The sequence below is a fragment of the Dermacentor silvarum genome, chromosome 4, assembly GCF_013339745.2.
Source record: "Dermacentor silvarum isolate Dsil-2018 chromosome 4, BIME_Dsil_1.4, whole genome shotgun sequence".
Classification (NCBI taxonomy): Eukaryota; Metazoa; Arthropoda; class Arachnida; order Ixodida; family Ixodidae; genus Dermacentor; species Dermacentor silvarum.
The window spans coordinates 38475906-38501074 of record NC_051157.2 but is presented as its reverse complement, the minus strand read 5'-3'; the positions used below and the strand labels follow the sequence as shown (position 1 = coordinate 38501074).

Below are 25169 nucleotides of genomic sequence, written 5' to 3'. Positions count from 1 at the left end.
CACTTGGAAAATTTTGACAAGTACGCGGATTGTTGTAGCGCTGATCATTAAACCACCGGAAGAGCCATGGAATTACCGCTCTGGAATTCTATGTTCTGAACACCGTCTAAATTCCGCCACGTTACCGCTTTTTAGCCAATCGGAGAAAGCGTATAGACACCTTGTGAGCCAATCAGAGCTGACAAGATGGCGAATGCGATGATATGGCAGAATACGACAGCGTCCAACATGCTGCAGGTGTACAAAATAGCACCCCATGGTGCAGCCTCGCTTGCCTTCTGTAGGCAACGCCACTGTGGCGCCCGCACAAAGTGCGCTTAGCGCGTCCTCCCAGAACCGTGCCGTGTCCACGCAGTCCAGCACGGCTACGGTCTCGCAGTCGGCCGGATAATCGTTCCATTCCCACTGGTTGCGGCCCAAGCAGCGCTCGGCGCCCAGAGCGCAGCGGCCATCCGCGTCTTCACCCAGGATCTGCAGCAGAGGCCGTCGGGACACGTGCCTGCTCGAGGGCGACGGGGGCCGCTTCAGCCATGGCCGATCCCAGCTGCTGGAACCGTCGTCCCGATGCTACGTGCGCGCCAACAGTTAGCAGAAGACCAGACAGCGAAAACTACAAGAGACGGTGAAAGAACGCAGAAAATCGCCCGTCATGTAAGAAACAAACTGCGATAGATTCGCGAGCTATAGTTACCACAAGCATCATCATTGCCGCAGCCACCGCCAAAAGTGTTTAATAGTGCCTTCGTTGCACGGAACGGACAGTCATCTATTGGGGTGTAAAGACAGGTAAGCAGTACTGCTTAACCAAGATCTTCATTCTCCACAAGGCTACAGATAGGGCAGACCTTGTTAATTTATAGTTTTGCTGAAGTCACCGATTCCAAAACAGCTTTCGAAACAAAAAAAAAAATTCTAAACAACAGAGAATCGGACGAGTTGGTGCTGTCTTATGATTATGGGCAACGCGAAATACTATGCCACCGGTCCTGCCTGAATTCTACTCCGGCCTTGTTTCGCGCTGCTCCTAATTACCAATAACCGCGAGTTCTCCGGTCGGAGCGCCTGACCTGCAGAGCGTCGCTGATGTTGAGCGTCCTGTCGTCGCGCGCCTGCGCAAAGCGGCCGGCCGTGTCATTGTCCACCACGGTGCAGGCGGGCGGCAGCTCTTCCATGATGGACGCGAGCAGGGCGCTGGAGGCGGACGGCCGGATGGGCGTGCAGCAGGCCGACAACCGCAGGCAGGCGAGAAACGCGATCAACGTGTCGTCGGGCGCTGCCGTGCACGCCGCCACGTCCGCGGGCTCGGCGAAGTTCGGCGGCACGCGCAGGGCCTCGGCCAACCGCGCCGAGCACCGGTCCATCTCGGCGAACGTTCGTCGTCGGCTTCGGTACAGGGTGGCAGCCTGCTGCGGCCGCCGCTGGACCTGCTCTTCTAGTGCGGCCAGCATCCCGCACATGGTCGGCCCGAACTCTGCAGGAGAAAAAAAAAAAAAAAAAAAAAAAAAAGGAAAGGAACGGAAGACTATTCAACCTCAAGTTGACGTCGATGAAAGAGAGTGTGCCTAAGCGAGTTGAGGGCGAGAATGGGGTGCATGCACCAGATAAGTTATTCCTAGGCCCGCATCGTTTCAAACGACAGCATATCAAAACACTAGCTGTTACTCTGCAAGAATATGCGAGAACACTCCCCTTACCACCGATACCGATACCACCGGTACAACCGGTAGCATCGACCGTCCGTCAATCCGTCTCTGGCACGGTAATACCATCGTTGACATTGGTACAACCGGTACCGCAAGGTGGCACGGCCCGACACGGCTCCGTAATCCCGGGAAAAAAAAAAAAAAAACTGGCGCTTGTTGAAGCTGGCTTCTCCGCACTAAAGGTAATTGTGTGGAGAAGCCGCATTTGCCAATCGTTTTTGTCTCTTATGTGAGATCTCGATTTATGTCGAAGTATGTGTATATGTGTGTGTGTGTGTAGCCGAGAACGTAGACACGACCGCGTAAAGTTTCGTCATAAGTAAGTGAATAAACGAAATAGGCACATCAGCGGCGATCGGACCTCGGCCCTTCTATTCGGTGACCAGTTTTGTACCAATGGCACCATGTGGGTGTATACTACTTGCGTATGATAGCAGGTTATGATGCCTACTGACGTTCCATGTGGAGTGCGCCTCGCACGCTGAACACTGATCTCTTGCATTATCGCGGTTGTTTTTCACTCTAAGTGCATGTCACGTCTGTCATAAAATTCCCGGTGTTCAAAGGCACCCCGGAAGGCCGCGTCTCGCATGGAACTCCACTCGAGAAGGTCGAGGCAGAAGTCAGGAAGAATCAGGTCAAACTCCGGGTCGAGTTTGCTTCGTCGGATCGGAAACTGGCGTCGGGTTCACTGGTAAACACTTTAACGAGTCAGGGCGGGTCAACTAACCCGCATCTAATGTTTTGGGGATGTCTGCTCGTGCGCAACAAATTTGCGCTCGTTGGAGCTGGCTTCTCCGCACTAAAATTCTTTGTGTAACGAACCCTCCTTCGCCAATCATTCATCCTTTACATAGCACCGAGCAGGTTACTCGCAGCCCTCCATCGCGCAAGGTTCCCAGCAATGGACGAAGCCAAGAGGGGTGCCATAGAGGGGCTTTATAGGCTCCCAAGTTTCGGCGGTGGTGGTAGTGGTGGCGGTGTCACGCTGATCGAAAAGTGGGCCGATCCTGGCGACAGTGCAGAAAGCGTCTAAGCTCATTGGTACATACCAGGGACAAAAAAGAGAGAGAGGGAAAGCAAGAAACAGAGAAAGATGAAGAAAGATAAAGAGAGAGAGAGAGAGAGGAAGAAATAAAGAAAGAGAGAGAAAGATAGATAGAAAGAGAGAGAAAGAAAGAGAGAAAGAAATTTACCACGAAGGTCAGAGAAAAAAAAAGAGCGAGAACGGAAGAGAGAGAGAAAGAGATAGAAAAAAAGAAAATCACCACGAAGGTCACAGAAAGAAAGAGAAAGAGAGAGAGAAAGGATGAAAGAGAGGAGTAATCAGAGAGAGAGGGAAAGGGAGAGAGAGAAATATAGATGGAAGAGAGAAAGAGAGAAAGAAATAAAATCACCACGAAGGTCAGATACACACACGACAAGCTTCGCTTACCCCCCTTTTCTCGACAGGGGAAGGGCTCCTTTTATCTTCATCTAAATCTCGGAAGCTCCGGCCACGATTTGATATCTCAATCTCGTACTCAGTAGCAAGACGCAATAGACGCTAAGCCACTACGGCGGGCTCTGCTGCCGAGAATTTTTGGCGACCGTTATCGTACTCCCGGTTTCGTTCTTAAGTACGCATTTAGTGCGTGCACGGGGAGTGGCTCGCTGAGTGAGCTTCCGGCTGCTATACTACGCGGTCCCCCGTAACCTTCCAGCCAATCATCGGACTCATATACACGTCACTAACTCTTATCAATGCAGATTTCTTGCGCTACGTGTTCTGATGTGTTTCCCGCAATGATCCCCGGAACTGTGCTGTCTGCTCGTCCGTCCGTCCGTCCGTCCCGCGTGTGTGTGTGTGTGTGTGCGTGTGCGTGTGCGTGTGCGTGTGTGTGTGCGTGTGCGTGTGCGTGTGCGTGTGCGTGTGCGTGTGCGTGTGTGTGTGTGTGTGTGTGTGTGTGTGTGTGTGTGTGTGTGTGTGTGTGTGTGTGTGTGTTGCTTTGACTTCATCAGCCTACCTAGAGATCCCGATTTTCGTTCCTTTCAGACAAAGGACGAAGAGTGTAATTTTAACGCTGAGGTAACATCTTCAAGGAACCAGTCTGACAAAACGCGCGTTCTTGAATCTCTTTCATGAGTGATGCACCCTCTACGATGGTGGAAAACAATGCCACCTGCACTCACCGTCAACATTACTGCGCGAATAGACGTCATTCTTCCGCATTCGGGGCGCGCAGGGGTTAGTGTTAGTGGTCTTTCTCGAGATGGTGGCCTTTGGTACAGGCGAAGCCCAGGGAATTCAGTGGCGATTTAGCGGTAAATGCGCGAAATGAGTTAGCATTACGTAGCACTTCTTTGAGGACCTGGATACATCATTTAAACCGCGTTCACCACATTGCAAAGTAGTTCAGGAGCTCACTAGACATATGTCGTACCTCTTCGAGGAGCGAAGCAACTGACGGTGGTCCGGAACAGACAATTGTCAGCATAACTCATATCACTGGCATTGCTACTGAGTGGCTTGTCGAAGGAATACCAGTTGCGATACCGGTATTTCTCGGCTTGTTTCTAATCCTTTCTCCCGTCGTCCTTCAATTGGTACAATCGTTTCGCAGTGGGCCTTTTCGTCAGCGGTTTTCTATATATACTGCAAGGTGCAGGTTAATTCGGACACCGAGAAATGTGTTCTTGCCCGCGGACTCATGCATGCAATCACGAAACGGGGGGAGCACGTGTCCTGTTGGCGTGCAATGTCGACCCACCAGGTGAGTGATCGCTGTTCAGTCTCCAGAAACGGTATCGTATCTTGCGTCTCAGTGTACTCCTCAGATTTACGAAGCTGTACCTCATGGGAAGGAGTATATAACCTACGAACGCCGAGCACATCCTCTTCAGACTCGAAGAGAGCTCAGTGACGTATTCGCGGTTGAGTTGGCTCTTACTACGGAATTGTACGTCACGAACGCAAAAAGAAAATTAATTATAATTCCGCGGTAAATATAACGGTTACACGGCGAAAGGAGCAGCTCCATGCAAGCGGGAAATGCAACTATTTCTCCTCATGTGTGTTTAGGTAAACGCCACTTTTCTTTGCCTAAACACGGAGATGATGGTGTAACACCGCGTGGTGGGTCGGCATGTTGTCGCTACATCTTGGATTTTCACGTCACATCGCGGTATTCGCATTCGAGGCACCATGCATTACCAAGGCAGAATGGGTGTCACGACAACATATCCGTCTGCGGCGGAATAGGTCAGTTGTCCACTCATAGAGCGAAACAGTTACGGTGTCCTCAACTGGGGTCGCCTCCCACCCCCAGGTTAAAGCAACCACTTTCCCACCCTCACCGTCAGCCAGAAATGGAAGCGTGCTCATGATGGCCCATACGCGCTCAATCCGCCCGTCCGCTCCGCACGCCTCCGCCCTCTTGCGGACCAGGGCGGAAGGCCAAAAGGCGGATCGTGTCGAAAAAGTCGTCGTTCGCTGCATCCGCACTAGACTGATCCGCACGAGCGGATTGCACGCGCACTCCGATTGGACGACGCGGTCTGTTGACAGCTGGCAACCATTCGGCGGAGCAAAGTGTTCAAGGTTGGCAACTACCTTTGACAGCAGACGACACTGGCATATTTTTGCAGATGCGACTTCAAGTTGCCGCGTCACGGTGAAAATGCGGCTCTAGGCTGTCACATTCTGTTCTGCAGCCGCATGTGTTGCATTGGCGCCGTCATCCAAACACCGCATAATCATCCTATCTGCGCCACCTTTAAAAAATGTATTGCAATCGCCTCATGTCGCAACATGGGACGTATTCTCGCACTATCACTTTTAGTGCACGCTGCCTTGGCTGGTTGAGCAAAACCTCTAGAATCATCCAACGTGCCGCGTTCTACGTTACGCGAAAGCGATAGTATCGCCGAGCGATTCGACCAATATCCCCGTGTTCGGTGCGATGGCGCTGTTTCTGTAGTCCTAGTGACAGTTTGCAAGAAAACAGAACACACGCACAACTGTCACGGAATACAGCTGCGTAGTCGACACGACACCCCTCTTTACTATTCAGCACGCGTCTGAGGCTCCGAGTACACTTTGCTGATATTGACACGTGTACGTGTTTATCTTTCACCGGTGACCGCTTTTCACCGACTACCAAATGTTAAACGTTATAGCTAGGCGCAGGACGCGCCTGCATGTTTCCGAAGTTTCTCGAACGTTATCGATGCTTCTATCCGTTGTCTATTGTCACCGACGCTTACGTAATGTGATTGCATGACGGATGCGAATTGTCTAGAACTTCCTGGAAGACAAGCGGGCACCAGGGAATAATCTGGAACCTTCGATGACTCATGCGAAAAAGCCGACGCGTTTCGCCGCTGATCAGATTTTCGACGATCGCCGAGTGTGTTCGCCGCTATCGTTGTGCTTCGAGTGTAAATACTTGCGTTTGTGGGCATAGGTTCGCCCAATAAAGAATCAGTTTGGTCATACAGTTTTACGACTGTGCAAGCAAATGCTTGCATCTGCTTGTTCATGCTTTTTTTTTTTTGCATATATAAAACCACCGAAGACTAAGCGCGGCATAAAACGTGCCTCTCAGAAATTGAATACTTGCTGCTTGTAAGCTTTCTAAACAAAATAAAACCTTAGATGGGCTCAGTCATGGATGAAGTTCTCACAGTGTGTAAAAAGGTTGTGCATAAGTGGTTAACTTGACGCAGCAAGGAATTGAAGGTTAAGCAGCAAGTGTACAATTCATTACGACAGGCATAAAAGCAATATGTAGTCCGTTTCACACTTGGGGGAAAACGGGCGCTCCAAGTTTTCCCTTAAGTGTGAAACAGACTGTACGTATAGTGGTCACCTTATGCAGACACATACTCATGAGATGTTTTCAAGCAGAATATTTATTTGAAAGCTAATAATAATTTATATTGCTGATAAGACAACTTATTTCGAGTGAAATCAAATAATTACATTCTTTCTTGTCAGCCTGGGTGGCCAATCTGTTGCCCCTTTACTATTTAGAGAGAGAGAGAAAGCTCTTTATTGAAAATTCAGAGTGTTCAGCAAGAATATTTTTGCCTACATGCTACTCTGCAGCGAATGGGACGAAGAAGTAAGGCCGTAGAAAAGGGTAAGCAGAAGAAAAATGAAAAAAAAAACATGCAGCTCGTGTCATGTTAGCAGTAGAGTAAGTGTTCGAGGTGATGAAGGTAGACGGCCAATGCAAAAGAAAATAAGATAACAGTCCTGATGAGACGATGCGCATGAGTCTTAGTATATACAGCAAACCTTAATACATTAAAGCAATAAGTCCAGGGCTTAGTGCTGTTTTTATGGGCAAAGCCAGGAACCCAACACCCATGTCAATGGGCCTTGGTCGAGCTTTTCTATGTTCATTTTATATCAATGTCGCTCGTCTCTTTAAGCTGGGCACTCCAGCAAGATGTGCTCTAGAGATTACACGGTGCCACATGTAGTTGTCACAACATGGGTTTGTGGACTGGCCATTGCGAAAAAGATTGTTCATGTATGCAACATTCAGTTGAAGCCGGTGAAACAAGGTCTCCAGATGCCGTGGTAGACATTGTGGTAGCCTTGATTGGAGTTCTGTGTTGATGTAGAAGAAAAACTTGCAATTACCTGAAGTTGAAGACCATCTTCTATGCCGTTCATTAAGTACATATCGGCTCGCCAAAGCTGAAGCCTCACTTTTAGTGAAAAACACTTTTATAAATTTTATGTGATCATGTCCTTTGCGGGCTAACTCATCCGCCTTTTCATTACCTATTATACTGCACTTATACTAATTCAGCATTTACACAATGTAAACCACATTACCAAAGTGCACAAAAATTAAGCAGTACCATGATAGTACCAACAGTACCATGAAAAAAATGCATACCATAACAAACAGTTGGCCAGTACCTGTATTTTATTTGACAGCAAACCAAGATTATTAAATGACTTAGCTTCGCAGTGAGCTCAGTGATCACTCGTGGTGTGAAAAGGTATCTGATGTAGTAAGTGGTTTTGTTTTTGTCTTTCTTAATTAGTAGCTGCTTTAACATGCACATGACAATGAATTGAAGCAATTTAACATGCACATGACAATTTAACATGCACATGACAATGATATGGTGGAAGACAGGCCCGCACAAAAAGTGAGGAAACATTTATTGCCAATTTTTAGTTTCATAACAAACCAACGAATAGTTATTTTGGTTCAGCTTTGTGAATAATGCGCGACGTGTTCTGCCTAAAAGTGCAAGATTGGTGCGCTCCATTATCTATCTATTCACTATTCAAGTAGCCAAATGAATGGTACCCCCATGAACACCGTGAAAGAGATCACTGAAATTTGTAGTCAGGAGGCCACAGTGGCTCAGCCTCTGTACAAAACATAAAATCGTTCCAGAAGAAAACAATACTGGTGAATTGGGTATGCATTCACATGTACTATTCAAATCCGCACATCACAAGTAATCTTTCATTGCTTGCTGCATTGCTCACCATTGTACAGACCTTATTGCAGCGCTGTGTGTTTGTGCAGTAAAATAACTTGACAAATCAAAGCTGTGGCTTTTCAGTACACTGAAAGCAACTTTGCGTGTGGCTTAGGTAATATAATGCTACTACATATGGGTCAGCTTAGTATCAGTCGATTTCTTTACTAGTTGTTCACTATTACGCTTGGAACTATACGGTGCCACCAGGCACGCGAGAACAGCTTGGCTATGCACAAACATCCCTTTCCATCACACTTAAATTAAGGTGGTGCAGATTTGCTGGCAAAATGTGCTTATCATCATAACTGCCTAGCATTCAAAAATGCGTTTGAAATGTAAGGGTGATTGCTGGTGTGACATTTTACATTTATAGTGCAAAACCACATCACTGAACAGGAAATACTCGTGTTGTGACCTCTCAGTCATAATGCAAGTAGTTTCCCGAGGTTTCCTCTGTGGTTTTTAGCTGTAAACATGTGAAGCAATCTGTAAATTCGAAAGTGTATTAAGTAAACTAAGACACTATGAAATGCACCATAGCACTGCACGACAAGCAATATAACACTCAGGTGTACACAATTTTTTGTCACATCAGCTCTTTGTGGTGCATATATATATGCACTATTTGTAGCTGAAAACAGCATGCATTTCACATTTAGAGCTCAAAATGATCAGTGCAAGAGATTTTTAGTGCGTCAGACATTGACACGGTCACTTGTCCATTGCTTTGCAAATTGATAGCTGTGTTTGGTGCAACTTGAGTAGCATACATATAATGGACTGCTACATACAACACCCGTTTTTCACTTCTACTTTGACATTCTACCCTCCGACACAGAAGACAAAAGTAGACTGGAATTTTTATTCACATCAATATTCAAAAGGCAAGCAGGTTTTCGGCACCATACGTCTCCATTTTTCTCACATGGCACTTATTGCATGTTCTGAATGTGCATACATTGCCGGTGGAATATCTTCTAATGTGTTCTTTGTTTGACGTATTTACACCTGTATATTTTTTTACTTACCCATAAATTCTCTCTGCTCTACATGTACAGATACCTCCTTCAGTAGGGGTACGTGTGCAGTGCCTTCATTAGTGCAGTAACCGTTATGAAAGCTGTGAATTCATAACATAGAAAGGCTATTAAATATAAACAAGAAACCAACAGGCAAGAGCATCATGACAAGCCAGCTGAGATGGTGGCACTATTGTACAGCTTATTTCCCCCTTGTGCTGTCATACGGTTGCAATCCGATAAGCTCACAAAGGTTTGGGTCATTCCCATTTCAAGTGATGAGTGACAGTTGCATAAGTACATCTACATCTGCCTATATCAATGACTTAACTACATGTAGCAGCTTCAGCTGTGTGATTATTGGTGTAGCTGAAGTGATGTATCATACATAGTTTCTGCACACAATCTGATTGGATAAAAGCATGCAGGAATTCGTCTTGGAGCTATTGGTTCAGTGGTAGCTTTCCACTAAATTCGCTGTTGGATAGATTTCACTTCATCGAAAGGCCCAAGTGAAAATGAGCCTAGAAGTCATGACACCAAATGCAGTCACCATTTATGATTGAAGAACAACATGTGACAGAACGATGATCAGTGGAAATATCTCACTAGTGTGCAAAGTAGTGCAGCTGTGTTTAGTATTTCAGTGCTGGTATACTAAACACAGAACTTTATACGAGTTGTTTAGACGGCATAATCAACAAGACCCCTCTAATAAGTGATGGCAAAGGATAAATAAAAAGCTGCTGCCTCAGGTACTGTCATTGGCCAAAAATATGCATTCTCACATGCAGCAGATACAGTTCATAAACTGGTTTACATACAGGTAAGAAATGTAACCGCATCACGTGATAAAATTTAAATAAGACCAGCTGAGTACCATATAGAGCATCTTTCATGGGGTCAAGTTGTAGTGACAGGTCTTGATATTAGAAGTTGTGCTGTTTTATTCACACGCATGCATGTAAACGCAATGTACGCATGCAATTTGTGTTTACGTGTTACTGGGGGCATAAAATGAACAGCACAATTTACACAATCAATACGTAAATACGAATAAGTTTTTTTTTACTGGATTAATCACTATTAGTTTCGCAATGATTTCTCACATGCAGCAACTCAACTGCATGCATACGTTAAGCTGATGTTGCTAATATATGCTGGGCTTCGCTACCATTTCCAAAATATGACAAAATAAAGAAACGTCCATGTGTATGACTAAAATTGATGGTTTGACAATATCTTATCTGCCTGGGTAGTAAACTTGTGCAAAAAAAAATGCAGCACACTGACCAAAACATTGCGGCTAATATAACATAGGGAGCAAATATTCTGCCGGCAGAGTCACTTGGAAAATTTTGCCACCAATTCATTCTCATTGGCTCTCTTCAATCACATATCTAGTGCTGACATAATTGTGAAATTTCTGTTTAGAATATTCTCATGACAGCCAATAGGCACCCTTTTTATTGTGATAGCAGCTTAATTCTCAGGTGCAATGCACTGTGGCCATGAACGTGCTTAAGAATGATGAGGTGAGGCACTTCTTTCCATAGTCTGGCAGCGCAGCTGAAGAATGTTCAGTTAATGAGTGGAAGCATGGCCTGCGCAAAATAAAGATCACCGAGATGGCCACTCATAGTGTCCAACATCCTACATCCATGAATAATAGGTATCAGTACACTTACAGCTAGATGAAAATGCACCGGAAAAACACCTAATGGACATACTTTGCAGGCTCAAGTCAGTTTAACACACATTGTTCGGTAATGACTGTGGGCAGAACGAACAACAGGATAAAGAATATAGCACTTCCTAGTCAGATAATGCTGGTCCCTGTGATAAATAATGTTTGCATTAAACTGAAGGCTTGTGCCAAAACAGGTGACACGAACCAGAGAACGAAATAGGGTGGATGCACACAGTAACGGCAAACTTTTGTTTAGCTTATTCTGCCTGCATTACTAACGTGACCATAGCTAGCCAGTGAGGAAGAACTCTGGGCAAAATTTCTTGCATGCGGTCTGCTGGCTGCTAGCAGAATATATCACCACACCTGTGTTGTCTTATTTTTTTTTTACATGCATATTGCTTTTTGTCAGGGAACGTAAATTTGTACTTAATCATAAGGAAGTATCCAATACTCATTCATACCATATTCATCTACAATACCACTGGTTTCTTCACAGACTCGGCTTAGTCACCAGCAAAAACCAAGCAGTTAGCATTCTTGGGTATGCAAGCCACTTGCATCACAAAATATAAAGCTATTTCCTTCGTGCAATCTAGAAATACCTGATATTCACAACACTGCCTACATGATACAAATCAAGGCTGCTAGAAATTTGCATTCACAGCATTAGTGCTCAGGCGCATCCACATTTCAGGACAGCACAGTATGTCTTGACGTATGTAACTATTATGATGTTCCCTATATTACCCTCACCGATAGAAGCATCTTCAAAAGTGCCGTAACAACTTTTGCAACAAACGACACATGTACGAAGCAGAAAGGTCGGTGTGATAGGGCTTCTCTTTCGGGGTACTACGTAAGAAAACGCGATCGGCAACACTTATGCACAGTTCACTTCTTAGCATACGCACATCACATAAAACGAGCACATTTACGCCTAGTACCACTGCGGAACATATATATCCCCGATTTGTAGCTTGCGAACACTTCGTAACAGCAACAACAGAGCTCGAACGTCGCGGTCACCACGGCGCATCGCAGGCGGCAAAACGGCTCATGCAGTATAGCACACGAGGAATGACAGCGATAACGAGGAAACAAATCTTATCGCTACTGATCTTGTCATCACTTTTGAAGGTTGTAAAGGACTGGCGTTTACCACTGCGCGGCAACAAACTGCATACACAGAACACATACAAGTCGCGTACGCTGTGTGCCGATCGGACACTTTTCACTTCGCCACGCCCTGAATATGTGTTGTATACTCAGAACACACGGGTATGTGATGGCCTTCTCGTTTGCAATTCACACGCGAAGCACGGCACAAGAAATCACGAAGTCGACGGCTTGAAATATTTCTTCCGACGCTCGCGCAAACACACTTCCTCCGCTCCGTCTGATTCTGTCGGCGATCGCCCGCACTGATGAAGGCTGGGAGGGTACACCGGCTTGCTGCCTTCAACGACTATCTTCGTGGGTGCTGGATAACTCTAGTAAGAATCACAAGAACGAGCAAAATAGACTGTTTCTGACGCGGCTGTAGCCTAGGCCTCGCGTCACCGCTTCGCTTCGCTTCGAGCAAGCGCCATGTTTGCCGTGATGACGTCCTACGCCGTCCGCCTCGTACCAGCCAATGAGAGACGAGCAGGCATGCGGATGGAAAAGTGCGTCCGCCCGTCCAGACGATCGGACAGGCTTCCGCCCCAGTCCGCATGCATGCGGAGCGGGCGTGCGGATTGAGCGCGTATGGGCCATCACCCATCCATGGAGCACGTCGTTGTGACCGTTCCGCATCGCTCACGGACGCTTCGCTATCGCCTTCGCTGGTCGACGTCCGGAGCTCGGGAGGCTCCATCACGCAACCGATGTTCCCGTTGCTCCGAAAGGACAGGACGCGTTCCAAAAAGGAAGTTGGCCGTGCCTCGAACTAGGCTGCACGTGGCCCCCCCGCCGCGAGCGAGACCGGCACGAGGAAGGAGCCGCGCACGAATGGCGCGCGCTCGGCCCACGCGATGGTGCCTTGCAGGAGCAGAAAACACTGCTTATCCCCAACAGTGGGTTTGTGCCATTAATTGAGGCGTAATCAACATCATCAAACACTGCTTCGCGTTTGTACAGACGATTTAATCGTTTACAAACAGAGGCCCTATCATACACCGTAACAGCTCGATAAGTTTAGCGGGCGAAAAAGACAGTGGAAAGTATAGCAGCTGGTGCGTCAATACAGAAGCCGGCTGCACCCCAGAGTGGGTATGTGCCACTAACTCCAAGGCTCTACATCTACGTCTACAAGCCGGCTGCAGATTTACGACGCTTTTCGTTTCCAGCTCTGAGTCATCATTTTGTAAATCAAGCCTGCAGTAAAAGACGCGTGAAATTATACATACATAATTATAGTTCTTGAGGCATGATGCGCATTTTTAAATAAAAGCAATAAAAATAGAAGTATCCTTGCAATTAATGAACGCACGATAAAACGCACTTCTTTACAAAGTCGATCGCGACGATACGAGACCGGAACTTGCGGCAATTTTCTTGGGGTCGCAAGATAACTGCTGCTATGGCGCGTGCGAAACCAACTCCGAATGCCGGAGGCAATGGCCTGTTGACAACTAAGCTTATTGGCTCATGGTGCGCCTTTGAGTGAACGAGGAGAAGCTGCAGCTATGTATACTGCATGCAGGAAAAAAAAACAATAAATATAACCGACAAAATCAGACTCCCTACAGCATTGAGCCCGTTCTGCGACGAACTTGAAAAGGTAATTTTTTGCTTGCTACGCTCCTCTGAAAGCTTCCCCACGGGCTTTGTCTTTATTCTAGCGTTGGCGGAAGTCTCTGACCTGGTCCTGCGTCGTTGTTTTCGTATTCTCTGAGGTTCGAGCCTTGTCTTCACACAGCCTTCAATTGCTCGATCTCTGGCTCTAAATTACGCCATTTAATATGAGTCTCATATCCTTGAAAATTTGCGGTTTATATCTTCAAGTATTTTTCTCCCTGAATTTCAAATCTTATCACCGTGCTTCTTACGATTCGGCCATGACGACTGCTCTCAAAGTTGGCGCGATGACACAGACACGCAGCGCTAGAAGACGCGACAAGATAAAAAGGAGCACACAGATACTGCGCGACGTTACGTTACGTATACGTTACTTACTAACCCGGTTTCCTAACATTTAACTGCTGATTGCAGTGAAATAGTCACAGTACGACACCGTTTATAAGTGAAAACACGGAAGGGCCATAACGAATTGACCCTTCGCCCATTGTTTAATCTTTACAGCTTCGAACGATCATCGTCAGCAGGAAAATTCTGAAAACCTTTCCAACGTATTCGCCTTTACACTGTAGACTGATTTACATACCTTCGGGGTGCTTTCTGTCTATAACTAACACCCTTACACCGAGGCGTTATCCTCGCAAATGTAGCAATGACTGATTAAGTTGGAGTCTTGTTATTGACACTAACTCGGCTACACCAGTACACGGGTGCACTCGTAATGGTGTGAGCTATACATTATTAAGGATGTAAATCAGTTCACAGTGTATTTTGAAGAAAGATAACGCTAACTCTGTGCTTTTAGCAACAGCACGGAGAATTCCCCGCTATTCCTGTGATCTATACATAGTTAGACATTTCATTTGCCTACACACCACTAAAGGTTCTCACTTGGCAAGTATGAATGCATGCCTGGACGCTGTGAGCGCAAAGATGTTTGTTTCTGCAGTTCGGTAATTCTGATAAATTCATGTGACATTGTTTTCCACCAAAACGGCGGAGGCGCGAGAACTAAAAAAAAGGCTGATCAACGATGCAGTGTTCTTGTACACCTTTACTGTCTTCTTAGTTAAAAATACCTATATAAATGCAACCGACATCCATAAATTATGCTGCATTTAAAGCTTATGCGGAACATACCAGGCTATCTCTTTTGACGGTACTAAACTTATTAAAGATACACTGTAGTAGACATCGCTATTATGATGTATGTAAGGTATGCACAATGCCCGTGTGCTTGCGATGTAGTGCACGTTAAAGAACCCCAGGTGATCAAAATTAATCAGGAGCCCTCCCCTACGGTGTGCCTCATGATCAGAACTGGTTTTGGCACGTAAAACTACAGAAAGAAGAAGTAGATATCGCTGTTCTGGTCACATAAGCTGGATTTCTTTCAAGCAAATTGCAGAGTGACGTTAGCTTTTCAGCGCTTATCAGCACTGTGGAAATTGAAGTGCTGATAAGGGTTAACCGCAACATGACGACATTTCACCACAGGCTTCGAAGACATATTTCTCGAAGCTATTGCTAAACACAGGTTTTCTGCTATGAATTACTTCATTACGGCTCCGGTTTACTTCCGCAATTGAGGCATGTACTCTAATTAATTACAGAAATAATTGGCGAAATTTCGTTTATTAGCTAACAAGGCTCTGAAATTAGTCTTGCAAGCTGTGTCCATCTCTTCCTCTTCAAGTAATCCAGCTGACGTTACAGAAACTGCAATACCTAGCATAGGAGATCCTTAATAAGTATGTTTCCAATAAAATTGATTACTCGGTATAAGCGCCTAGCTGAGTTAACGAATGATATTTTCATTCTTTTCATTACTGTGCGGACCTGCCGCTGCAACTTAGCGGCTATGGAGTTGCGCGTTGCTGAGCTCGAGGTGTCGGATTCGATCCTGGCCGCGGCGGCCGCATTTCGATGAGGGCGAAATGAAATAAAAAAAAAAAAAACCGCTCGTTTATTTGGATTTAGGTGCACGCGTAGGTCGGCCAACTCACTCATGAGTCGACGCACCCAGGCTCACCAGACTCAGACCGACTATTACTGGTCTGAGTGAGACTCCCCGAAATTCTACTCAGCCGGAGTTCGAGTGAGCCCGGTTAAGTAGAATTTTGGTGTTAGCCCGTGTAAGCCCTGTTGAGAAGAATTTTGGTGACTCCAAGTCCGAGTGAGCTTTAAGCAATATATATATATATATATATATATATATATATATATATATATATATATATCCGAGGACACCTAAACACTTCTTATGGGTTGTGAATGCGAAAGCATTAATGTCTAAACTCGAAGGTCCTTCGAGTTTAGCGCTGCGAGTAATGTACCACAATGGTACGTGCTGCCCGAGCCAGCAAGCAGCAGCAGGCTGCGATGCCAAAGCCGCATGCCGCCGATGTCCTGTGCGACGAGAGAGAGACCGAGGAAGCAGCAGCGGCTAAGCCTAGTGGTGGTGAAAGAGAGAGATACGGACCGCGCGCCGGCTTCAGAGAGCGAGAGTGACGTGGCGTCGCAGCGCTGCCCTCTCCCCTCACGCACCACCTGGCGCGTTAATGCTGCAGCAGGTGTTCCCTTTCGTCCGCTCTGCTTCGTCGAGGCGCACTCGTCACGTGCATCGCAGCCAATGGGAATTTAGGTGCCGTTTCGCTGCTCCAGATGACAGACGCCGGCTTTTTCGCTCAATGGGCCATTTGACGCTTTCGCACCAAAAATATAATTTGCGAGTGAGTCTGAGTGAATTTGGTTATTTTGCCGACCTATATGGGTGCACATTAAAGAACCCAGGTGGCCAAAATTAACCTGGGTTCTGTTATTTGAAATGTACGTTTTGCAGAGTATGGAGAAAAAATTTCCCAATCTAGCCGCGGTGGTATAAGCAGAAATCAACAGAACGAACGTCATTGGTCCACCAAGAGATGTACGCTCAAATGTTTCGGCTGTAGTGGGGAAGAGAGTCCGCAGCCATTGAGAGAGGAGGACGAAGTCCAGCAGCCCGGAGAGCGTCGGTCGCTGTCTCGCGCTCTCCGGGCTGCTGGACTTCGTCCTCCTCTCTCAATGGCTGCTGACTCTCTTCCCCACTGCATTGCCCCACTACATTCCCGGCCATTTCATTTAAAAGCAAACCACGGTGACCCGTACCCATATCAAGCGCACTAGGTGAAAGTTCGAAGGGATTAATATTTCTATAGTACTTTCAAAGCTGTATTGTCTGAGGATCAGGTGAGTGCTGTGCACACCGACAAGGAATCGGTCGCCGTTACAGCTGTCGAATAGTTTACAGGAAGCTTGCGAAGAGCTTAATTAATTGCTAATAATTCTGCCTCAGATATCGGTATAAAGCAGGAAGTCGCAATGAATAAGACCAGAATAGTGCCTCGGAAAAAAAATGACTACACCCATTTCTCTTCACACATTGATGCATCCGTCGCTAGCTATTACATTATTGGTTTACAATTGCGCTATATTCATTTTGCAAGTGGCTGCTTAAATATCTAGTGGGCAGGCTTTTAGCATTGGATAGAAATATATTGTCACGAGCAATATATTGTCGCGATAATCAAATTCAATCCTAATAGTATTTACGGGCTTGTTTTGGGGAATGATCTCGCGTATCGAAACTTTTAATGGTTCTAGTTGTGCTCGTACAAAAAGAACCTGCGGATTGGCGCATACGGAGAATGGGAGATTGGCGAAGAATTGGGTTGTTACGAGAAATGGACGAAGTCGAAATGAATTAGCCATTTGCAAGCTGTTACAAACAGATAAAAAAAAGTTAGTGTCTGGGAAAAAATAGAAATAGCAATAATAATAATTTTCTACATAAAAAAACGGAACAAAACAGAAATATAAGAAGAAACAATTTAGCAAGCTAATCGAATGGTTTCAGTAAGATAATTCTGGAATGCGGAGCAAATATTCTTGTGACTGAAACGAATAGAGGCTCTAAAAGAGAGCATCACAGAAACACGTAAATCTGCACCAAGACGGCGAAGCGGGGTAATTGAGCATTACTATAGAAGAGGGGACTTTCATCTTGCTGCAGACATAAATGATGATCATGATAATGATAACGACGACGCAGGGTATGAAGGCAAGGAAAAACATATATACGATTCAATTCATTTAGACTTAGGTTGGTTACTCAGTAACAATATTCGCTCCCTATAATCCCCAGCTCTATACAGATGAGCTCAGCTTGCGGCAACCCCACCCCCCTCCGATTCTCTGAGAACAAAAGGAGCAATAACAACTCTTTTTGTGGGAGAAATTTCTCGCCAAATATTTATTTTAGGGAGTAATTTTACTCCCCAAAGGAGTAGGTTCACTCACAGTGTACGTTCACTCTTCTGTCGTAGAGTGAAAGCACACTATAATAAAATTGTGCACCCTTTTAGGGCTCACCTTGTCTCCCTCTAATAATCGTCACCTATTTTGCGTGCATTTCCTTTCTTTAACGATGCGCTCCCGGTACTTTAAGTTCACGAACCGCACATGCGTGTCAGTGTGACATTACGTTCCTGTCAAAGGAGTAGCGAGCGCATGCCGTTAAATAAAGGAATTAATTGTACACAAGATTACAATGACGATTATTCTTGGGGGACATGCAAGATAAACCCCAAACGGTGTAAAGTGATGTTGTAGTGTACGTCATTCGGAAGTACTGGAACACTAAACGATCGTAGTTAAATAAAGAACAAACAGGGGGCTCCCCAAAGTGAGTTTGCAACATTCCCACTGCGTAACACCCCGTCGAGCGTGTCACGTAAGGCACAATATCAGAGGAAGTATCTAAATCGAAGCATCGCGAGACGCACGGACATTCAGAGGTACTTTTTTTATTTATATACTGGATCAAAAATTCGAAAAAAAAAGAAGAAAAATATTTGGACCCTTGCAAAAGCACGCTGATATTTCAGTGAAGCTGATGTCATCAAAAAGAACGTAAGACTGTCCACATCACGGGCGATTCGTTAACAATCACCCACGGTGTGCCAGCGGATACTTCAAAGTAAACTCGCTGATAAATACAAAAAGTAAGGCCGCGCAGGTGACCAAAGTCAGGAGGAAATCGAAGAAAAAAAAAAAGGAATGAAAAAGAAAATGATGGGGTGCGCGCTACCCCTTGGTCAACGACCCCTGGTCGATCGGTCTGCGCGAGGTCACTATAACAGCTTGGCAACCCTCTCTCCGACGGGCGCTATGTCCCGATACACCGCTTCTTGGTGATCTATCCCCACTTGTTTTGTTTATTTTATTCAATTTTGCTTGGTTTCGTCCTTACTTCCACATGTATAACATACATAGCTATACGGACTTGTTGTGTAAGAGCAATAAACGTAGCGCGTTACTGACTAGAACAAAAAAGAAAAAGAAAAAAAAAAAGAGGAGAACACACTTGCCACTGTGCCACACACTTGCTGTGTATGCCGCGGATCCAAGAGTGTCCTGCCACTTCGTTAGCCCTCGTCCTCAACGCGCTACGTTTACATACTACATTATGGTCCTTCTTTCAGCTACCATTTTCCGTAACAGCAAATCGTATATAAAGGCGTATTAAACCGCTCAAGCACGAGAAAACCCGCAATACCTTTTATAATCAGTCCTTATTATCAAGCGATTTCTTACACTTCCTGTAAGGCTGATTGTTTTTCCGAATAGCATATACACCCCTTGGTAGCAGCGTCATCTCCTCGTACGTGGACAGCTGAAGTTAGCTCAGCTGAAGACCTCTTTTGTTTGTCTATAAAGAACGCTAATGCAAATGTAGGGGCGTAGAGCCTTGTGTTGCAGTAGCTCATGATCACTCTGGAAGAGTGGATAACGATCGGATGGCCTAATATAATAAATTAGAATATATAAAATGTTGAAGTTGAAGCTGAAGTTTATTGTCACGTCCTATAGAGATGCATAAGTGGGCTGGGATTTGATCCCGCGACCTCGTGCTTAGCAGCCCAACACCATGGCCATTAAGCAACCACGGTGGGCGGACACGGGGTATCGGGCGGTTAAGAGGCATGAACACATTAACTTGTACAGCGCCTTGTACTTCTGTTGCTCGGTCTACGAATCATGCAGTAAATTTATTGGCGGATATTCATCGGGTTTAACGTTCCAGAGCAACACAAGGGCTGACAGAGACACCGTCTCTGGGTTAATCTTGATCATCTAAGGCTCTTTCACGTGCATCGAAATCTCGGCGCAAAGTCACCGTTTTATCTTTGTCTACCTCGTCCCTGTTGCGACAAGACTAGAATTCGAAACCGTGGCTTCGTGCAAAGTGTAAATGAAAGAATATATATAATACACAACACACCAGGTGCTTTCTTTTCATGCGGTACACATTTAATGGAAACTCATATCTAAGGCCCCTCCCGTTCTTGCTGATAAGCTATGTGGCTATAGGCGGGCATTAGCAGCAAGACAATTTGAACGATACCTTCGTTAATTAACTAATATGCTAATTATTTTTAATTATTACGTTTAGGGCTTATGTTATAACAGAATGCTAACTTGGGTCGGTTGGTACCTTCGTCCGTTTCCGTCTGTCTGTCCTGTCTCTTGCGGTGTTACTCGTTTAAACTTCCACGTGTCGTAACTGCGAAACTGAAGCCGAGGAGTATTGAATTGTCATGTCTGCTTAGCACAAATTCCAAGACTAGCGTCACTGTAGATATATACGAGTCCCCAAAATCGGCTAAACAAATGCACCGAATTCTTGTCGTCTGCATGATTGTCTAAAGGATGTTCCCCAAATTCTTGCACGAGAGCGGCCTTGATTTAAAATATCGAAGACTCTTTGCTGTTCACGTTCACTCACCACCATCTTCATCTACATCATTAACACCTCGCTCCCGTTCTCCAGTGGCGTAGCCAGATGTTGTTTTCGTGTGTGCATGGGGGGGGGGGGGCACCCACTTGACCGGAGACGGGGAGGGAGAGCAAGGGGGGATGGGGGCTTTGAAGGCCGCATACAAACACAGAAATTTCGGGTTGGGGAGGGATGGGAGAGAGCTGTACATGCCCGATGTGCCACCACCTGGCTAAGTCACTATCTCTCTCTCTCTCTCTTTTTTTTTACTCCCTTCCACAAAGTGGCCGGAACATTGATTCAGGCCGGACTCTCAGCTTGTCTATCATAATAAATCTCTCTCTCTCTCTTTAAAGGCCCGCTTTTGAGAAATTGTTAACTGGAACACCAATGCATTTCGTATCACAATTTAACTTTCGCATATCTCGAAAGTGTCTTAGCTATTTCTGCTAAGGTGACATGACTTCACTACTGGCCGGCTTCAATTTCGCAATCACAACTGTGTGTCCTAAGGTTAAAGCTAATTAGCATAGTATAGTTAATTAGTGAAATTATCGCTGAAATTTTGCTTGTTGCTGATGTCCGACTATCCGCGTAGCCTACTTAGGAGGGAAAAAACAAAGCAAGAGCCCATATTTGAGCACGTGTATTTTTTTTTTTTAAGGAAGTGTCCCGCATAAAAAGAAACATCCACCTGGTATATATGCTTTCCTTCCAGCTCAACCAGAAAAGACAACTTCCAGGGAGTGGGTATGGGGAGCTGGATCGACGGACGTTTGGGGTGAATTTGAAGCCCCTTTGTGCACCACTCATTCATAAACTATGGCGGCTGACACCGTCCTTTTCGCAGGCTTCACCGTCAGATTTTTGTCGCTCGGCGCGCACCAATCCCTTGTAAAAAAAATTCTACTTGATATTTACTTGCGTTTCGATTGACTGCATGCTGAACGAAACAGAAAGACAGCATAATTTTTACAACGACTTTTGTAAGGTGGTTTGTATTTATTTATATCTGTTCCTCTATATTTACGAGTGCGCCGTGTGCAGCGACGCTTTGCTATCTTGAGGAATCAAAATAAATAAATAAATAAATAATAAATAAATAAATAAATAAATAATAAATAAATAAATAAATAAATAAATAAATAAATAAATAAATAAATAAATAAATAAATAAATAAATAATACTTTTGGCTCCATGCGCGGTTTTGTGAATTTTGTTATATGCGTGTCTTTTCCGCCATTTCTTTCCACGTTGTTCGATGAATTCGTCTTGTCTTGAAGAAGCAAGCAGCTGAGACGCGTTCTCAAAGAAGCAATTCCTGCTTCGTGCCTCCGCGCACAACGCGCCAAGCCCTTCCCGACGGGATGTACTAAATACGGCTCCGAGCAAACAGCGCAGAGCGCTAACTGGACTTGAACGATAGCGGATCCAACCAACTATGACTGCCAGCGCGCATATCGAAAACATTTGGCTCTCCACGCTGGCGCATCCAAGTCATAAATCTTGCAGCGCACCAGCCGAGCTGCTATTTTTTTTTTCTTCCATGCACCAAAGCTTCAAGTGAAGCTGAGTTGCGCGGTACAAGGCCGTCGCAGGACCTGTTTATTGTTCCTGCCTGTGTTTCGTCTGTTCATCGGTAAACACTTGTCATTTGGTAAAGACAAACTAGGCCAATAACACGTTCTTCTGAGGTATATTTCTCATACAGTAGGCACTTCTTGTGTTTCTCTCCCACACTACCTTTACTAAAAAAACACATGGTATAGTCACTCACACCAGGACTACAACATTTCGTGCAAGATATACCGGCTTCTGTTTCAAGAAAGGTCTGATCCCTCCAAAAGTTAGTGCGCTGTTTGGGCACGTGGTTCCGTCGGGGGGGGGGGGGGGGGGGGGGGGGCAGGGACACGATAAACGCTTGCGCAAAATTCCTCGTTCCGAACTCCGGTATCAGTAAGTTCGGCTATTCAACGATTTGCTTCGCATCGCATATTTCTCAAAAGTTCAGAGTTACCGCCACGTCGCCATCCTTGTTTAGTCTGTTTAGCGGTATACACATTTCCCTTAAGTAAGCACGCACTTGTAGGTCCAGAACAAGTTCTCCTATAGATGAAGGCTCGTGTCGGCGATGCTCATCTCCAAGAGCGCATTCGTTCGTCGAAGTGCACTATACACAGCCCCTTGAAGGAGGCCGTGCTGGGGATTTGACGGCGGGCAGGTCGCCTGCCTCATGTTGAACGGAAACAGGCGCCAATGTTTCTGCCCACGAGAAACGTTAGAGCTTCAACGTACGACCACATCAACCTTTAGCCCAAACAAATCAAGTGAAGTTTGAAATCACTGCGAGTACTGTACTGTACTTGCCGCTTTAGTCTCAACATTCGATCGTTGGCGGTCACTCCGCGTCGGTTGTCCAGATGCTACGATGATAGTATAGTATATTCTGGGAATCCGCAATATTTGAAGTGCAGGTATTTTTCAACAGACCACTGTACACGCCGATACATACGCAACGTGGAAAAACCAAGACGAACGTGACGAAAGAGTTGTGCCGTATACAAGACACTTGCGACCCTCGCTTACGTTTTTGAGAGAGTTTATACGGGCAGCGGGACGACCTTGGTGTCAACGTACTTGGATTCTTTAAATAACATCGAATGATTCGCTCACCTTAAGCCAAACCGTTAAGATTCGCCCCTGTATTCACAGGTGCCTGTCGTTCACGAAACATTAATTTGTCTGTCAATGCAACACGCACATCTATCACCGGCACTGCATGCTGCGGGGCAGCTGCGACCGGCTCCTTGTTCCAGCTGCGTTCACGCGTTTCCTCGTCTCTTCGACAACTGCCGTCATACGCTATTTCGTGCATCAAAGCGTGTTATTGTGGCTTCGCGTCAGTGCACGTACGCGAAGCAATCAAGCGTCAAAAGATCCCAAGAAACGCGCGAGCGCACTTGGCCGGCCGGAGAAGTATGCGCCGGAGAAAACACCCTCGCGCGTGACGGCTCTTCTTCTTCACGATTCCTTTCCCATCCTTTGCAAACAAACCGTTTAGCAGTGAAAGCGTATAATACGCAATCGCGAAGAAGACGCGCGAGGCAGAACACGCGCCACGCAAGCGGCCAAACGCGAGGAAAACCTCGACGTGCGAGAGAAAGACCTCTCTGCATGGGAGAGGCGGCGTCGTTCCGTCGGGGTAGAGGAAAGAAGAACGCCGGCTGCACGCGCTTGAATGTCGTGAGACGCGCGCGAGCGCGCGCACTGCGAAAGCCGCTGCCGCTAGCAAACGCGCGTGCCAGTTGCGTGAGGCAAGCACGCGCTCACCTTTGCCGGTGGCACACGCCTCCGTCGCGGCCCTCCGCGTCCGACGACCACGGGAATCCTCCGCCGCCTGCGCCTGCCTGCCGTACCAGCGCTAAAGCATGCGCGCCCCAGCTCTCTCTCTCTTTCTCGCCCACCTCTCTTTTTCTCTTGCCCACGTCGTCTCCCCCTTTCGTTATAGCCTTCCGCGTGTAGCAGCCGCTCGTTTCTCCCTTTCCGTCCGGGCTGCCTATTTATTTTTCGCGGTCTCTTTTTCTCTTTCTCTCTTCCTTTCTTTTCTTTCTTTTTTTTTTTATTTTTCCTTGTTCCTTTATTTATTTTTTTAGACGTAACGAGGCGCTTCCCCCGGGGCGAGCCTTCCGGCCCCGACAGATAGAGCTCTCCACTTGAGCGTCTGTGCGGCCGCCCGAATTGAAGCGAGCGCGCGCGCGAGCAAAAGAAACAGCGCTAGAAGCGGCGAAGCAAAAAAGATCGAAGGCACAGAGGGAGAGCCCTCCTGGCAACGATGAACCCCCCTCTCGCTTTCAGCCGCCACGTTCTCGCTGCCGCATCGGCGCGCCGGTACCTTGAGCACGACCGGTGAGAAAGTTTTCGCTGCCGAGCACGAGCGGAAGAAAGAAGCTGCGAGGCAATCGTTCTTGGGGCAGCCCCCTCCCGGCTTCCTCCCTTTTCTCCCTCCAAGGAAGCGACATGTTACGATCGATCCACGCCCCGCTCATCCCTTCTCCTCCTTCTCTCATTCCGGCCGTGTTCTTATCCGCGGAACTGTTTCCGATGGGCTGACCACGGTGCAGTAATGACGCGCCGTCGGCGGCAAGGATTAGCCGGTATGATTGAGCGGCAGCCGAGTAGGCGGCCTTGCCTCTTTTTATTTTCTCTCTATCGCTCCTTTTTTATCTTACTCGCTTCCCGCTCATTTCTCCGCCCTGTTCGGCAGCATTGGCACCGCGTAGCGCGCATTTTATTTATGAGGTCATAGCTGCTACCCAGGTGCTGGGCTTAGCGAGACACGAATGGCGAGTCTCTGACATGGACCGGACATCAAGTAAGCCCTCCATTTCGAAGGCATGCTAAAGAGACGCACTAAACCAACATGAAGATTACTCCTTCAGAACTTTCTGTGAGGGGAAAGGAGCACTGATTAATTGAGGAAATGAAGGCCAAAATTTTCTGCTTCTAATTTCGCGCGCGAAAAACGGGGCATGTGGCGTCATGGTGACGTTGCGGACTTCGCTGTCTTTTCGCGTATTTTGGTTATTTTTTAACTATAGACTCAGCCAGAGCCATGGCACTGATAAACTATCTCATGGATAAACTATCTCACGATAATTTC

The 25169-nt window shown here is 46.4% G+C and overlaps 1 protein-coding gene across 1 annotated transcript in view; it reads right to left on the bottom strand.

Annotated features, from left to right (window-relative positions):
* LOC119449810 (uncharacterized) overlaps nt 1–23916 on the bottom strand; it is a 38906-nt gene extending 14990 nt beyond the window's left edge. The window contains exons 1-3 of the mRNA XM_037713081.2: nt 23840–23916; nt 1068–1471; nt 276–567 (exon numbers count right to left, since the gene is read on the bottom strand). Coding sequence (XP_037569009.1) covers nt 276–567; nt 1068–1457 — 682 coding nt within the window. The 5' untranslated portion in view covers nt 1458–1471; nt 23840–23916. The remainder of the gene's footprint in view (nt 1–275; nt 568–1067; nt 1472–23839) is intronic.
* Between the last annotated feature and the right edge of the window lie 1253 nt (nt 23917–25169).